Source organism: Calliphora vicina, chromosome 4 (genome assembly GCF_958450345.1).
Source record: "Calliphora vicina chromosome 4, idCalVici1.1, whole genome shotgun sequence".
Taxonomy (NCBI): domain Eukaryota; kingdom Metazoa; phylum Arthropoda; class Insecta; order Diptera; family Calliphoridae; genus Calliphora; species Calliphora vicina.
The window spans coordinates 96,427,856-96,443,532 of record NC_088783.1 but is presented as its reverse complement, the minus strand read 5'-3'; the positions used below and the strand labels follow the sequence as shown (position 1 = coordinate 96,443,532).

At 31.8% G+C, this 15,677-nt stretch overlaps 1 protein-coding gene across 1 annotated transcript in view; it reads left to right on the top strand.

Moving 5' to 3' along the window:
* Rbcn-3A (Rabconnectin-3A) overlaps window positions 1-15,677 on the top strand; it is a 452,485-nt gene that overhangs the window by 325,577 nt on the left and 111,231 nt on the right. The window contains exons 16-17 of the mRNA XM_065506903.1: window positions 11,739-12,008; window positions 12,075-12,144. Of these exons, the coding sequence (XP_065362975.1) occupies window positions 11,739-12,008; window positions 12,075-12,144 (340 nt within the window). The remainder of the gene's footprint in view (window positions 1-11,738; window positions 12,009-12,074; window positions 12,145-15,677) is intronic.

Sequence of the window (15,677 nt, the reverse complement as noted above, 5' to 3'; positions counted from 1 at the left end):
AATTCAAACAATACACTTTACCTAAAAACTATGTTAATATAACTATTGGAATTAGTTATTTGATGTTTGGTATCTTTTTCGATGTTGTTTCTGTTTATTTTATTGTCAATTCAAAATATTTTTGGTGCAAAAGGGTATGTATGAAATTATCTAAAATGTTAGTTATATTAACTAAGAAACTTTGTAAATGCCATTCTACCCTTGCGCTTAGTTAAATTTATACTCTATTCTTAGAAAATATAACCTATGGATTTTTTTGTGTGTAGTCATAGCTCCTATATAGACCCGCTTCAGAAAATCACTTTAACGGTCTTAAATCACTTAAAAATGTTGGTATATACACAAAATTCAACATAAATAACTTTCATATAGACATAAATCACACGACCTAATTTTATGGTGATCGGTCCATAATTGGTCATAGCTCCCATATAAGGCCCATTTCCGAAAATCACTCACGAATATAAATTATTGATATTATAAAAGAAAAATATTTTTACTCATTTACTTGGTGTAGGGTATTATATGGTCGGGCTTGACCGACAATACTTTCTTACTTGTTTTTCAACATACAATTGTGCAAGTCTTGTTTTGTTCTTTGAAAAATATTTTTACTCATTTACTTGGTGTAGGGTATTATATGGTCGGGCTTGACCGACCATACTTTCTTACTTGTTTTTCAACATACAATTGTACAAGTCTTGTTTTGTTTATTTGGTTAGTTTTCACTGAGCAGTCGTAGCACAAAGTATACAGAGGTGTCAAATTTGACAGTTCAAAAACACTAAAACCAGCTTTTTTTTGAAATTGTTTCGATAGAAAGAGAAAACAAATTTGCGGTATAATACAGACAGTGCGTTAAAACAAACAACTATATAAATAAGCACAAAACCAAACCAGTTGAAATTGTTTCGAGCGAAAGAGACAAATATATTTTTTTGCCGTGTCGCCTCTGTATACTTTGTGGTCGTAGTGTAAATACATATGATTGTCCGGTTTCATGTTGTTGGTATATGAAGTGTTTTGCATGAGTAAAGACGTATATATTTATAAATACATTTGGTTGTTTGTTGTTTTTTTTTTCAATGCACAAACCTTCATCACTGTAGGTCTTGTATTTAGTATTTATATTAAGGTATACTTTGGTGAAGGGTATATAAGATTCGGCACAGTCGAATATAGCTCTGTTACTTGTTTTTAATATAGTTTTTCACGATATCCTTCACTTTTCGAGCATTTTCAACTCTTTCTAAGCAGCAAATATCAAAAATATGTATGTGAGCGCGAAAGTTTGCAATTATAAGATGTGACTATTGCAAAAACAATTTATAACAAGGATCAAATTAATAAAGCAAAAATATTAAATATAGTCCGTGGAAAAGAAAAAAAACAAACACATTTCTTTACATGCATAACAATAACAAAACATCGCAAACATAAATTAACAAAACACCCCACACAAATTTTAAGTTGGACATCAAAAGCTTTGATGTGTGGGTATTAAATCAAAGTGGTGCAAAAGAATGCAGCTGATATTTCCAATTTTAGAATCTTGGAATATTAACTAATAAACCAGAAAAAATCACATTGGAGACTTCAGAGGGGAACACAACTAATGGTGTTTTCTTTTCTGAGAAAAATGTTCCATTTATGTTACCATTGGCGCAGGGGTATGATCCATTCTAAAAATGTATGCAAACATGTGAAAAGTTGTCGTTTTCCTTTCTAAATATGTTGCATAAATAATTGGTAAATATGTTACATATTTCACCCTCAATTATATTTCAGGGTGAGATAATACCCTTTTTTGCAACTGCGTTAAGCAAGGAGAATTTATACAAGGTGGAGTCTGTCAAACAGCTGATAACTTTTTTCCGCTTTTTGGTTCTAACAATTTTTTATATATTGTTACGAAATTGTACTTGAATTCAAATATAACGATTTTAACGGCTGATTTAAAAGTAGCATAATGCTTTCAAATAACAGTGCTGTAATAGCAAACTGTAACATATCTGTGGGCATTATTAAATAAAAGCTTTCAGTTGATTTGATCGTAAGTTGGCAACGCTGTATTCGATTTTGAATATTCAGTTAAAGAACATTGTAGAAAGTACACCACAGATGGCGTATGTATTAGAAACCTCTAGACAGTTAAAGAACTTTCTAGATGGTAATGCAGTGTTATAAATAGTGGCAGAGGTTGCAGTCGTTAGTGAGTTTATCAGAGACGCTTTTCGAATAAACATCATCTGAGTGCCTTAAAGTGTGTTGTGTTTTTCAAGTAAATTCGTGTACATTATAAATTGTGTCTGTAATTCTGAGAATTTATAAACGTGTATAAAAAACATTGAGTGGCTACTTAATTCTGAGATTGTTGTACATTTTTAAAGAAATAAAGAGTTGTTACAATTTTTAAACTACTAAATGGCTTTTATTTGCAATCAAAAGTATCCGGTTTATTTAAAGGAAGTAAACCAGCGTTTTGAAAAGGTTAAAACGGAACAATTGGTGTCAGAAGTGGGATTGCAAATTAATAAGCATGAAGTTTGAGGAACTAAAAGTTGAACAACTCAAGAAAGAATTGAGTAAGTTGGAGCTACGAACAGCAGGTAACAAGGCAGAATTGCAGAAGAGGCTGATAGACGAATTCAAGCGGCGTGATATTGACATCGGTGCTTTCGAATTTGAGTATAAAGAAGAAATGGAAGTTTCTACCCGTGCAACAACAAGCAGCATGGATTTAAGCACTATGTTTGCTGCTATGATGGAAAAATTCAAAGAAAAAAATGAGAAATTAACTGAAGTCAAAGAAGAATTTCAAGAAACTTCTAGAGCCAACAACGAGAAACTCTTGATTGAAATGGACGCGAAATTTAAAGAAAATTCTAAAGCTACAGACGAGAAACTTCAAGAAATTTCGGTGGTTATAAACAGCAGAGTGGATTGCATTGACAAAAAGGTGTCTGACTTAGAGAGCTGCTTAGATATACAAGCCAAAGTCGTTGATAAAGTCGATAAAAAGCTGTCCGATTTAGGGAATGAAATAACCAAGGACGTTGATAACAAACTACACGATCTGGAAACAAAGATTAATAATCTTCAATGCCAAGATGGACCGGTGCGAATTATTTCAGAAACATCGAGTAGAATAAAGGCTCCTAGTTTTGATGGCAGCACACCATTTAATGTTTTCAAGTTCCAGTTTGATACAGTTGCCAATAGAAATGTATGGAGTAGTGAAGAAAGAGCTATAGAATTGATTTTGGCCTTGAAAGGGAACGCAGCGGTGGTTCTTGAAAGCATACCAGTAAGTAGCAGAAATAGCTATGATGACATAATGGATGCTCTACAACAGGGGTGCCCACAAGTTCCTTATGGAAGAGTAAACTCCAATACATTTAAAGAAAAGCTACTTTTTATTCAATATTTGTTGTTGCTAAAAGCAATTCATACAAAGAAAAAAAACACACTTTCAACACACACAGTTTTAAAATATCATACGATAAACAAAAACAAAATCTACATGGATGATCGCAGTCGTCAATGTTTACCAGCAAAGCATACGAAAGTGTTGTTGCTTTCAAAATGCGTGTATTCAGTGAAGAACGACAAAAAAATAAGACAAAGTTGTTTGTGTATTTTGTATGGCTAGTGCTGAGTGCTCTAGTGAGTATACAAAACACACAGCCTATAGCTAAGAGCAATTACAATAACAAAAGAGTACCAAGAGTATAGGGCTTGGGCATGACTGCTCTACAACGTAAGTATGGTGGAGAACACATGAAAGAAATATACCGAATGGAATTGCGTGGTAGAGTACAAAAACCTAATGAGACGCTACAAGACTTTGCGGCAGAAATCGAACGTTTGATGCAGCTTACATATCCAGACGAAAACCATCCGTTATTGGACCATTTCAAGATTGACGGATTTGTGAATGGGCTTCGTGACCCTGATGTAAAACATGCGGTTTATGCCACACGGAAGTCAACATTTGCGGAAACCGTTTCATTCGCGTTGGCACAAGAAACAGCAAAATTAATGTCTAAGCCGCAAATATGCAAGGTACGGAATATCGAGGTTATAGCCGAAAATGAGAGAAATATAGTCAGTGAAATAATAGATGCAGTTTTAAAAGCTTTAAGTAAGAGACAAACTAAAGCCAAAGTTAAATGTTATAACTGTGGAAAAATGGGTCACATTAAGCGAAACTGCAGAGCACCAATAATGCGAATCAGATATGTTTCAACATCAAGAAATAACCAGATGGTGAATCATCAAGCATTACAGGAGCCACCTTTAAAGCGAGCTTGCACTGAGGGACAGGATCTGACACCCACACCTGATGGCCCTACCATCTCCATATCAGTACTGCAGCAGGAAAATAAAAATCTTACTGCTAGTGGGTACATCAACGGTCGGAAGCACATCCTTACAATGGACACGGGAGCGTCGCAGTCTATCATCAGAACAGATTTAGTAAACAAATCGATGGAACCAATTTGCAATGTACGTCTACGCACCGCTACTGGAGAGCCTGCCGCTGTCCATGGTAAAGTTAATGTGAAACTAACTATTGGTGGTATTAGCGTAAATCATGTCTTTGTTGTGGCTGATATTGTGGACGAAGTAATCATTGGTGCAGACTTCAAGATTAGTCACAGCATTACTTTGGATATGGGACAAAAAGTCATGAATTGGAGAAATGTTAAAATACCCCTTGACGTCGGATATGAGAGCAAGTCTCAAGTAAGAAAGTTAGTTTTTGTTGAGCACAAAAGGTTGCCACCGCAGTCAGAGGATTTGGTATGGGCCCGTGAGGAAGTGGAGGATTGTATAGACAATGGTTTTTTGGTGTTAGAACCAGCGGAGGTGAGAAGTGGCCATGTAACAATGGAGTCCCTCGTTGAACAGTGCAACGACAGAATGGTTCCTGTTGGAGTGATAGGTCTGTCCCGCAGAGAAAAGATCATCAGGCCGGGTTCCAAGATGGGTAAAGGTGCTTCAGCAGAAAAAGAAATGCATGAACTCGTTCGGTGACGAATTAAAATGACAAATGACCAAATGAAAACCAGATATAGCTCACAACGTAATAAGGGTTTGTCATCCAAATTAAGGAATCACTGCAAAGGACCACATAGGGCAGTTAAGAAATTGGACGACATGGTTTATAGAATACGGAAATGTGGAAGACTGATATCGGGAATGAAGGTCGTACATCTAGAACGACTAGCCGCCTATGGGAGAAGTGAATCTATGCCTATTCGGGACGAACAGGCTTAAGCTGGGGGCAGTGTTACGAAATTGTACTTGAATTCAAATATAACGATTTTAACGGCTGATTTAAAAGTAGCATAATGCTTTCAAATAACAGTGCTGTAAAACTGTAACATATCTGTGGGCATTATTAAATAAAAGCTTTCAGTTGATTTGATAGTAAGTTGGCAACGCTGTATTCGATTTCGAATATTCAGTTAAAGAACATTGTAGAAAGTACACCACAGATGGCGTATGTATTAGAAACCTCTAGACAGTTAAAGAGCTTTCTAGATGGTAATGCAGTGTTATAAATAGTGGCAGAGGTTGCAGTCGTTAGTGAGTTTATCAGAGACGCTTTTCGAATAAACATCATCTGAGTGCCTTAAAGTGTGTTGTGTTTTTCAAGTAAATTCGTGTACATTATAAATTGTGTCTACATTTCTGAGAACTTATAACGTGTATAAAAAACATTGAGTGGCTACTTAATTCTATGGTTGTTGTACATTTTGAATAAATAAAGAGTTGCTACAATTTTTAAACTACTAAACGGCTTTTATTTGCAATCAAAAGTATCCGGTTTATTTAAAGGAAATAAACCAGCGTTTTGAAAAGGTTAAAACGTAACAATATAAATATCTACATATTCTAAGCTTATTAAGAGAATATTTCTTTTTTACATAAATAAGTAAAGCCCTCATTATTTAATTATTTACACTTACATTTAAATTAAGTTTTAATACTTATTTATTTAATTCTTGTTTTTTGACATTTGTGAAGACCAATTGTTGTTTTTATAAAACTGCCACCACCTTGTATGAATTCGACTTGTGCATTAAGTACTTTTTTGCAATTGAGTAACAGCTGATTCTATTATTGAAAATCAGTGTTATTGTCGAAAGTCGCTTTAACAGTGTTAAATATTGCTTTTTAATACAAAATTCATTAAATATTAGTGTTAAGTTTAAAATCAAGAAATTATTTTGTACCATTGTAATAGAAAAAAATCCCAGCAGTTAAGCAAGTAGTCAATGTATCCCTTAAAGACAGTAATTGTCACAAATGGCTTATCACTTGGCTGACTCCAATTTATATATTTTGGTCATTTGACACGTGTGTGCATTTTGTAGTGCAGAGAGAAGACAATTGGTTATTTTATACATCCCAAGTAATCTAGTGTGAAGACAATTGACACTTAAGTGTCTCTAAGTAATCTGTTTAAAGTGACTAAACGTAAGTTTAAAGTGACTAAACGTTTTGTGAGTAATTCGTACAAACTGGTTTTATACAAATTGTGTTGATATAATTCTTATACAGTTTATTCTGATATCGCATGTAACATAGCATGAAGTCAATAGTCACTTGAGTGTCTCTTAGGAACCTATGGTGAAGTCACTTCAAACTTTTTTTGTACTGCACTTTATTTTACCCACCAGAAGCGGTGACTACTTTCGATCTGCTATCAGATAGTCACACTTAGGACATGCATGTGTTAAAACTAGTCATTGATCAAGTAACCAGTTACAAAGCTAGTAAGGTAACTGACGCTATATAACCAGTATGTGAAGCCAATGCGTTGCCTACTTTGTACCAGCTATTAGACAGTCCCATTGTAATCAAAAAGAGACAATTGACCCCTGCTTAGGACATGCCCGTGTTAAAATGACTAGTCACGTGGCTATTGAACTAGTTCCCACCCTAAATGATGGGTAAAATCACTAGTTCGTTACTGTCTCCTAGAACTGCTGGGATGTTTCACTTTGCAAAGGTGTGAGTAACATAATAATATTACACATTTATAAGGCATCATTTTTTTTAGAAAAGAAAACAACAAAAAACTCTAGTTGAAATTGAAATATATGGACGAAAGAAAACTAACAATGACATTGGGCAAATATTAATTTTATAAAAAATACACAAGAAGCTAAACACATTTTCAGCCCAATTATGAATAAAAATTCCCCGGGAGTTTTTCCCCTTTTCTCATTTTTCCTATTCAAATTCAATGGGAAAAACTCCCGGGGACCAAACTACCGCGGAATTTTTTATTCATAATTGGGATGTTTAATTATCTTAAATACCTTTCAATTCAATATTCATTTTGATTTATTTCGAAAATAAAAATTTTTATATGGTTTTAATTAATTTGAAGTTGCACTTAATTTTCCACTTTTTCACACTGTAAAAACCAACTGTCATGCTCTCACTTTTAAAGCTATTCTTGAAGAATATTAAAAACTTGTTTTTATAAGAAATAGTGATGACACATTTGGTGATAAACTTTTCACTTTGATTTTTTTATTTTTGGTCTATGGGATCGACCAGTGTGCAATGGTGAGACTGTAGATATGTTTTCCGACTCGGTTGTCCCGTGTATTAATTCCGTCATGGTAAATTGGGATACAATTCGCTGGACAATCAATAAGTTCGAGCCGTTTAAATCACCGGGCGGTATTATCCCTGCTGATCTTCAGAAAAACGAAGATATATTAAAAAACTTTTATTTTAAAATCTACTAGTTGACCGCCCAGGTTTCGCCCGGTAGCATTTACTAATGTTAATTCTTCAAGTTTCTCCAACCCACATAAACCTGCCTGTTCTTATTTATTTGCAAATAAAATATCTTAATTTGTACAGCATACTTTAGGGAGCATTTTTATTACAGTTGACTGGACTCAAAAAAATGTCCGAGTTTTATCCGGAATTTCTGAAAATTTTGAATCGAATAAAAAAAATCAGCCGTTCTCACGTGATGCCATTACATACACCATGGACCATTTCATTTTTATATATATATATAGAAGATGAATCCGACCTTAATTGTTCATTATAACTTTGGTGTTTATGATTTGGACAAAATAGCGAATAGTTTAGTGTCAAAGACACTGTTAACAACAACATTGCAAAATTTCAGAATATATATTTATTTAGTTTCACAAAGTTGAAAAATAAAAATAAAATTTTTGAAACGAACAAAATTGTTTTTAATATTTTTTACCACAAATTTCAACTTTTGGATTTAGAGTTTGAATAGATTTGGTGTGTGTGGTTGTTGTAGATTTAGCAGCAATAGAGATGCATCAATATAAATATATATGTATACTAGCTTGACCCGGTGCGCTTCGCTACCCCTATCGAAGTAAAATAAAAAAAATGTGAAAAGATTTTTTAAGCAAATAAATGAATATAATTAATACCGGAATTTCTTGTTTGTGATTAATTGCATACTATGCCGTTGAAGGTATAAAAAATATCCTGTGATTTTAAAAAATCTTGAAGCTTTTTTTAAGACATTCGCCTATTTTTAGTCAGACTCCTTATAATGATATGAAAGCTATTTATTATAATAGTTAAAGTAATGCTTCAAATGAGTTATTTTGTTACCATTGTATATAAAATATATAAATATTCGAATATCAAGTGAATCTAATTGTAAGAGTCTTTAAATTTTGTGTAAATTACGTTTATGCCAGTGTCCTGTTATGCCAGAAATTAAGAAGGGGTGCCACACCCCTTGTTCCCATCCGTCCCATTTTTGGATAAACTTAATGTACTGATAAAAAATTGATTCGTAAAAAGTTTGAAGGCTGTCGTAATAATAGTTCTGCAGATATTCGAAAATACTATATACTTTGTATGGGAAGTTCCACGCCCACTTATCCACTCCCGCCCATTTTCAGCTATTCTATAAAAAAAGATTAGAGAGCTATTCGGACAAAGTTGGAAGAATCTAGTAATTATAGATCTCAAGATATTTAGAAATAACGAATTACTTTGTATGGGAGGTGACTCACCCCGAGTTCCGATACTTCCCATTTTTTTACTAACTTCTTGCACTGATAAGAAATTAACTCATATGAAGTTTGAAGCCTTTCCCATTTACAGTTCTCCAGATATTCGAAAATAACTATTTACTTTGTATGGTAGGTACCACGCCCACTAATTTAATACCGCCCATTTTCAGCCAAACCATGTAGAATGATAAGGGTGCTATTCGGACTAAATTTCAAGACTTCCACAATTATAGTTCACCATATATTTGAAAATAACTATTTACTTTGTATGGGAGGTGTCACACCCCCTGTTCCGATCCATCCCATTTTTAGGTAAACTTCAAACAGTGATACGAAATTGATTCGTATAAAGTTTGAAGATAGTCACAATTTTAGTTCTGCAGATATTCGAAAATAACTATTTACTTTGTATGGGTGGTACAAATTTTGCCCACTTTTGTCCCTTTGTGGTCCAAGTTAAGAAAAACTATATAGTCTATTATTGTTTCCATGTAAAGGAATATCTATGTTCCAAATTTCAATCAAATCGGTGTAGCCGTTTACTCTTGATTGTTTAAGAACTAAAGGTATCAATTTTACCGGTTTTCCCCCTTTAAATATCTTTCTGGTCCAAGTATTAAAAAAAGATATAGCCTATTGACGCTTCCAAAAAAGGGTCTATCTATGTTCAAAATTGCAATGAAATCGGTTCAGCCGTTTAGGCAGGATGCTCAAACAAACCAACAAACAAACTTACAAAGACATTTATATATTTATATGGATATATAGGTATGCTCTGGTAGAATAGGGGAAATTTTATTTTTGAGGTGAATACAGGAGAAACCTTTGTAAAGTTAGTTAATAAAGGTACTAACAACAATGAACTATAAAGTTTGTTGTTGTTATATGTTCCTTTAGGTTTTATAATTTCTCATGTAACGAGAATTATATTAGCGGTAGGAAATAAAAGAAAATTGTAAGGATTACAATAAATTCAATGTTTTAATAAGCAAGTATTGCTCAACTTTTTGATGTAGAAATATAAGTGAGATTTCTTAAAACTAACACCTTAACGTGAAGGTTCGGTTTTTACAAAATGGGCAAATTTAAATGACATAAAAAAGCTTTATAAATGACAAGTTACAATGTTATTATATCCAGTAATTAACATTAGGCAAAAATTCAATGGCTTTTAAACTGTGTTCAAATTTTAAAGATAAATTCAATATAAAATAATATAATAAACGCATTATGCTAATTTGAACGGAGTTGTATAAAGATATTTTTTGTATATAAGAAACGAGCGGTAAAATTTAGAGTCACTTTCTATTTATCGAGCCAACAAAATTTATTTTTGGTTAGATTTAATATAAATTAATGTTACTACAATATGTTTATTTTTTAACAAAATTTTGTTTTTTAAAAAGCTCACAAAATTTTTTAGAATTTATATGTTTATTTGATTTATGCCACAACAATTTGTTCCAAAATGTTTTTAAATGCACGGTCTCTTAATTTTTCATAAAAGTTTTTATTTTAATAAAAATTTTTTTAAATTTTTATTTGTACCACAAATTGGAATGTACCATGGACCGGCAGAACGACAAATTTTGCAAAAGTTTGGATAAATCACTTGCCCTACGTTGGGCGCCAAAATTTACGATGAAGAGCTTTTTCTTCACCGGCAACGATTTAGAGCAATTCTGTATATTTCAAATTGTTGTCTATAGGTTGCTGAAATGCTCACTTGGCAATGATATTAACCGACAGTAAAAGAAATTGCGACCGTGGTACCGACAATATAAAAAGGGAGATGATTCTTGCTTGAATTCAATTACGACAATGCTTTCTTTATTTAAAATTAATGTTCTAAACCTAACAATTGAACATGTAAATAAGGGCTAAACTGTTTTTGTTGTATTATTATTTGTTTCTCACTTTCAATGTAGGTACTTGAACTCAAGGCATATTTAACCAGGTGGCAGCGTAACGCCAGCTGACTATTTTTGGCTCTACTCGTGTTTTGCCTTGTGAAATGTCAAAAGCTTGTTTACAAAAAATTTTAAATTTGTTATAAGATTAAAAAGATTATTTTATATTTAAAAAAGTGAGTATTTGTCACCGCTTTATGTGTATAAAATATTTAAAAGTGTTAAGAAAAACTATTTCATTTATAAAAGTGCGTTTTTGTGAATTTTTTTTTTTGACACTTTACACGGTTTTGCACAAACAAAAGTGATTATTGTTCTTGTATTGTTGTAGTTACGCTGCCACCTTGTTAATACATCTTGCTTGAACTTGTTTTTACATTAAAGTATGTATGCAAAAACAACATAGTTACACAAATTGAAGTGAGAAACAAATAATAAAAACTAACGGGTGAATTTCAAAATGTATGTATGCAATGCAACCTTAAAAAGTCGAGCAACCGTATAAACTTCAAAACTTTTTCATATCGCAAAATGTATGAAAAAGTAAAAACAGGCATTATGATAATTTTTTTTTTAAATTTTAACTACTCGTTTGCATGCTTTGTCTTGATAAAGATATGACTGCATTGCATACATACATTTTGGAATTCACCCTTACATTGGTTAGTATGAACAATAATGCTAATAAATTACTGTGACCACAGTGAGACAAAAATATGGACAAATTTAATTCAATAAAAAATGGAAAATAAAACAAAGATTACATTTATTTTTTCAGATACTAAAGCACAAAATTGATAATGTAAAACGAATGAGTGCACACCCTTTAATGCCCCTCTACTTAACGGGTGGTCAAGACGGTTCTGTTCAGATTTGGGAGTGGGGTCATCAACAAGTAGTATGTACACCACGACCTTCGGGTACTTTTGCGAAGGTTACGAGATGTCGATTCTCCGAACAAGGAAATAAATTTGGAATTGGTGATGGTGATGGAAATCTAAGTTTATGGCAAGCCGGAATTGCATCACAAAACAATAGGTCATTCTTTGTAAGTTTTTTAATTTAATATCTAAAATATAATCTAAATAATAATTGTTTATTTTACCTATTTTAGACTCACCAATGTCATAATAAAACTTTATCTGACTTTGTATTTTTGGGTTCTTGCAGCTTACTTGCAACAGGTAAGATTGATTAGCCTTTTTGTATTACACTGTACAACACCAAACAAATTACGAGGTGCGACCAATAAATTTTGATAGAGGAGACAAAAAAAAGACACGTGTATCGGCGTTTTGAAAGTTTACATCTGAATTTCATTTGAGGGGGGTTAAAGTTTTCCAACTCTGGCACATTCTTATTGATAATCGTCATAAGAAACCATGTGATCCTTACATTTTAGGTATAAAATGTGTTCAGCAAAGTTATGTAAAATATTACGGAGAATATTTTTGTAGAATATTTTAACCATCTTAATCCTCGAGGCATGGGTCTTTTTTGTCCTTCTTTTAAAAATTAGCAAATAACACCATTACAACAGGGAAACGGAAAATTTAACCAGAAAGTCAGAAATAAGACATAACAAAAGGGAGCCGAGGGTTATTTTCGCATTTATTAAGAATTTTATTTTAAAGAACATTTTAGGTATAAAATGTATTCAGCAAATTTATGCAAAATGTTACGGAGAACATTTTTGTATAATATGTTAACTCTCTCAATCCTCAAGGAATGGGTCTTTTTTGTCCTTCTTTTAAAAAATAGCAAAAAACTTAGTGTCTATAAACCGGATAACCGGTTAACCGAAAAACCCGTTTTTTTTAAATCTCGGTTTTTTGCGAACCGGTTAATTTAAAATGTTAATTTTCCGGTTTTTAAAATTTGGGACTTAAATTAATAAATCTAATGTTTTTGTGCATTTTTTATATTCATTGTGTACACATTACAGTGAGTGTCACTCAAAATCGTACAACATATTTTTTTTTTAAATATTATGAAATTATACAGGCAATAATAGGTGAATATATAAAAAATTAAAAGTCATTTTATTAATTGGAACAAAAAATATGTATTTCAACAAAAAAGTTAACAAAACCTCATTTCGTTAAAAAAATATTGATGAAAATTAAAGAACATCACAAAATTCATATTTCATTTAAATTCGTAAAATTATATTAAATTATAATTAAAACTTTAAAAATGAAAACAAATTTTAATATTAAATAATCCTAATACTTTGTAGGGTATCATTTGCTATTTTTTAGTGCCTTTACGATTTTAAATGAAGCGTTGATATTCTGGGCACTGACAGTCTTACCCAATTTTTTTATTTGTGGATAAGGGCAATTAAAATTATACCCAATTTTCTGATAGGTAATAGCACACACAATATAATAATAGCATTTTAAAATATTTCCAAAACATCATCTTTCTAAAACTAATGAATAAAATTTGACTACGATGGTGTACGATTTTAAGTGACATTCACTGTATATCAAACACTCGGTCTGATTTGAAACCTATACTGCTGATTTACAATACAAACCCCTTTAGATTAATATCACAGTACAACACATGATTTTGGGACTCAATTCTGACAATTGCACGTGAAAGTAGCCCCAAAAATAAGAACTTCTGCATCATTAGTTTAGTCAAGTTGGCTGCCGTATTAATTTAATGGCCATACGATTTTTTTTTCCTCAAGGTGGATTTTTATCACTTTTTCTATATTTTAGCACGGTTATATCTCGTATACCGTACGGAATATCTCTTTTGTGGCTGAAGCAAAGTTGTAGATATTTAATAGTAAAAAAAATATGGAACATACCTACCCGAAAAAGGTGCATCCACTGCCTTAAAAATCTCAAAAATGCCCATTTTTTAAATTTTTTACCAATTTTTCAACTTTTTTGGCTCAATAGCTGGATTACAAATCCAATTATGGACTGATCACAATGAAATTAGGTCGTGTGATTTGTGTCTATATAAAAGTTATTTATCATGAATTTTGTATGTATACCATAATTTTTAACAGATTTATTCACTTTAAAGTGATTTTTGGAAACTGGTCTTATATGGGAGCTATGAATAATTATGGACCGATCATAATAAAATTTTTTGACATGAATTTTGTATATATAAAACTTATTTGGAGCGAAATTTGTGTATATACATATATAAATTAAACATTTATGACCGATAAAGTCCAATTTCGGGAGGACATTTGTATGGGGGCTAGGTGAAATAATGAACCGATTTCAGCCAATTTCAACTGTTTTCGTCCTTGGGCCGAACAAATTATATGTACCGAATTTGTTTATGATCGGTCCATAATTAGTCATAGCTCTCATATAAGACACGCTTCCGAAAATCACTTTAAAGTGCATAAATCTGTAAAAAATTATGGTATACATACAAAATTCATGATAAATAACTTTTATATAGACACAAATCACACGACCTAATTGCATGGTGATCAATCCATAATTGGATTTGTAATCCAGTTATTGAGCAAAAAAGGTGAAAAAATGGTTAAAAAATAAGCATTTTTGCGATTTATAAGGCACTGGATGCATCTTTTTCGGGTAGCTATGTTCTACTATTCAATATCTACAACTTTGCTTCAGCCACAAAAGAGATATTCCGTACGGTATACGAGATATAACCGTGCTAAAATATAGAAAAAGTGATAAAAATCCACCTTGAGGAAAAAAAATCGTATGGCCATTAAATTAATACGGCAGCCAACTTGACAAAACTAATGATGCAGAAGTTCTTATTTTTGGGTCTACTTTCACGTACAATTGTCAGAATTGAGTCCCAAAGCAATGAACTGAAAAATGTTGTACTGTGTATTTTTAAAAATTACAATTATTCTAAATAGTAGAGGACGATGAGTTTACATAAAAACTTTTTCAGAATAAATTGCACATATTGAAACTATTAAAAATTAAATTCCGTATAATTCTAGAAGTTAAACTAAATTTTAATAATGATTCATTATAAAATTTGTGATGATTTTATGAAACGTTAAATTGAATTTGATGTACATATATACCTTCTTTCAATAAATTTGACTTCATTCGTGTGTTTTGTTCTTAACATTTTTCTTTATTAATCATTTCGTTAGCTTAGTGTACAAAGTCCTTTTCAGAAATATTAAAATCCATGATTTGAAAACTGATAATGGATTATTAGTTATTTGGTATGATTTATAATAACAAATAATCACAGCTAAGAAGAAGTGCTTTTGCATCTTATAGGTCCTTTTTTGGGACTTGTAACATTTTCTGTTTCATATGAAAAAGTCGAGGTGATAATAAATTTCAAAATTATCAAATATTTAATTAATTTTACATTTTTTGGTTGAAATTTAATGAAAAAACAATAATTAAAGCAAGTATTATATATTTAATAACATATTTATACTGAATTCCATTTGACTGAGATAATAATTTTGAAATTTTAACAAAATAAAATGGACTTAGCACTTTTGTATATTTATAGTTATTTAGTATTAGCCATTATTCCTGGCTACTAAAAACTAAAAAGGTTAAAGTTGTGTATACTTTATTGGACATTTTATGTTTTATACACATATATGACGGTTAACCGCTTTAACCGGTTTTTTCGATGTCGGTTAACCGAAAAACCGGTTTTCTAAAAAAGGCCAATTTTCGGTTAACCGACAAACCGGTTTTTTAAAAAGTCGTTTTTTATA